The sequence below is a fragment of the Cyprinodon variegatus genome, unplaced genomic scaffold (genome assembly GCF_000732505.1).
Source record: "Cyprinodon variegatus isolate N-32 unplaced genomic scaffold, C_variegatus-1.0 Scaffold65, whole genome shotgun sequence".
Taxonomy (NCBI): Eukaryota; Metazoa; Chordata; class Actinopteri; order Cyprinodontiformes; family Cyprinodontidae; genus Cyprinodon; species Cyprinodon variegatus.
Genome location: NW_015150518.1, coordinates 1,429,958 through 1,432,107, shown reverse-complemented (window position 1 = coordinate 1,432,107; position 2,150 = coordinate 1,429,958). Strand labels below are relative to the sequence as shown.

The 2,150-nt window shown below is 43.0% G+C and overlaps 1 protein-coding gene across 1 annotated transcript in view; it reads right to left on the bottom strand.

The window, feature by feature from the left end:
* The window catches only part of LOC107082914 (kinesin-like protein KIF20B), a 60,112-nt gene that overhangs the window by 37,847 nt on the left and 20,115 nt on the right, over positions 1 to 2,150 (bottom strand). The window contains exons 19-22 of the mRNA XM_015371810.1: positions 1,646 to 1,773; positions 1,414 to 1,569; positions 1,077 to 1,343; positions 99 to 200 (exon numbers count right to left, since the gene is read on the bottom strand). Of these exons, the coding sequence (XP_015227296.1) occupies positions 99 to 200; positions 1,077 to 1,343; positions 1,414 to 1,569; positions 1,646 to 1,773 (653 nt within the window). The remainder of the gene's footprint in view (positions 1 to 98; positions 201 to 1,076; positions 1,344 to 1,413; positions 1,570 to 1,645; positions 1,774 to 2,150) is intronic.

Below are 2,150 nucleotides of genomic sequence, written 5' to 3'. Positions count from 1 at the left end.
GAGGGAAGGAATCATTATGACCTGGATGACTGAGAATCTTCACCAGCGACGAAAATTATTGTTCTGACCCACATAGGTGTGTTTTCCTGCTTCCTTACTGAGGCCTGCAGCGTTTCCTTCAGCAGCAGGATCTCTGCCTCCTTCTCCTTTAGAGCTGCCTGCAGCTCTGCCACTCGGGGAGATTTCTCGCCATCATTAACCTGCGACACACAGTTCATAGAAACACATGAGATGCGCTAAACTCTCCGGGCATCAGGAAACACTTCAGGCAAACATACAGGAGGTTCCTCTAAATATGATGGAGCTGTTCCCAAATCCTGGGCTTCCTCTCTCCCTGTTAGGATGGAAACTCTTTAGCATAGATGCAAATATAGAAATATACTTTCCTAAAATGTTAAAGAAACACCAGCCTCGAACTTAGACTCAGCTTTATTTCTACCTTGGGATTATTACTTCAGGAAAATTCTGGTTCCAGTAACTTATATAGAGTACGAAGAGTTAAAGCAAGAAGCCATTAAAGATAAAAACAAAAAAAACAGACAATATAAAAGAGTGAAAAAATTACCAAACAAGCAAAAAAACAAAAAGAAAAAAAAAAACAAAAAGAAAATGTTGTGATCTCCTAGAATATGTTTCCCTTAGATATAAACATATCTGCACAGTATAGAGCTAAGGGAAGACCACACAGTAGTGGATTATTGCACTTGTACTGCAGAGATGTACTGACCTTATAAAATAAGTAAACAATTACACAATAGCACTAATCTATACATTTACAGCCTTCGTCTGACAGACTTCCAATCACTGGCTCCTCATTTATAAAGCCCTAAATTGTCAAACTCCCACATATATCAGAACTCTGGTTGTTTTCTNGGTTCACACAGGAGATCACATACAAGTCGCATTTAATTGGAAATGTGAACGGCAACGCAAAAGAGTCAGTTTTCACAAAGAAAAAAAATCAGAATTGAGCGTTAAGCGCCTGCAGTTTAAACGTAGCCTAAAATGGTTGATAGCAGCGCTGACTGCCATGGAGGACTGGACCTGATCAGAAAAGATCTTTAATTATTTCCTACTGTCACCAAACTCTGAACATCATCAGGTGCTGTTCTCTGTTTGAGTCTGACTGAGCAGAGAAGGAACATTGAGGACGGAAACTGTGGCGCCACACTGACCTCTGCTGGCTGCTTTGAGCTCTGCTTCTGCAGCTCCTTAATGAGCTGATCTTTCTCTGCTTGGCTGGACAGCAGCTTCTGCAGCTGCACCTCCAAAGCTGCAACCAGAGCATCCCTCTCCTTCCTCCAGCTCTCCATGGCCTTCTCCTTCTCCACCAGCTTGGACTCCTGAGGAAGCAGAAGGAGTCATTCCTGATCTTCAGAGTGCAGCTCTGATCTTAGACCATCCTGCTCTTACTAAGAGGTTCTGCTGGCGACAGCAACGCTCCCTGTCTTCTGCAAACTTCCTCATTTCCTGATTCCTTTTGTCTTCAGCCTCTTTGGCCTGACCGATCAGAGACAGTTTCTCTTCCTGCCACTTCTTGCGTTCGGCCTGCTGTTTCTCCATGAAGGCCTGCAGGAAAACAAGACGTAAGTCCACCTGTTGCCCCGTCCATCTATCCTCTTTACTATTAGACGTTTTGACTCACCTTTAAGCTCTCCTGAGCTTGTGAAGCTTCATCTTTAGCTAATCTGAGGTCCTCTGATGGCCCGACGGTTCCATGAAGAGGAGTTTCATGGTTCTGCTGCAGCAACTTCCCCTTCAGTTTCTCCACCTCTGAAACACGACAACACATCTTGGTCAGGATCTCTAATAATGGAGACCAAAAACAATCCACTGGACTTTGTTTCCAGGTTTGAAGACGTTTCGCTTCCCATCCAGGAAGCTTTTTCCGTAGATGACCAGGATGACTGAGAAACTTTACCAGCTTCCTTCAACTGTTTCGTTGTTTTATTCTAAATTTCTCCAGACTGAATGTTTTTTCATTTCTTTTCTGTTTTAACCACGTCGTTTGTTCACCGATTATGGTCCAATTAGGTTTAAAACCTGCCACGCCGTATGTCTTTAGCAGACGATAAAGAGTACCAAAAGTTAGAAAAAATCCTGTGTTAAAATCCTTTTTTTATCCGTTATCTTCTGCAGGCCAGTTAGTT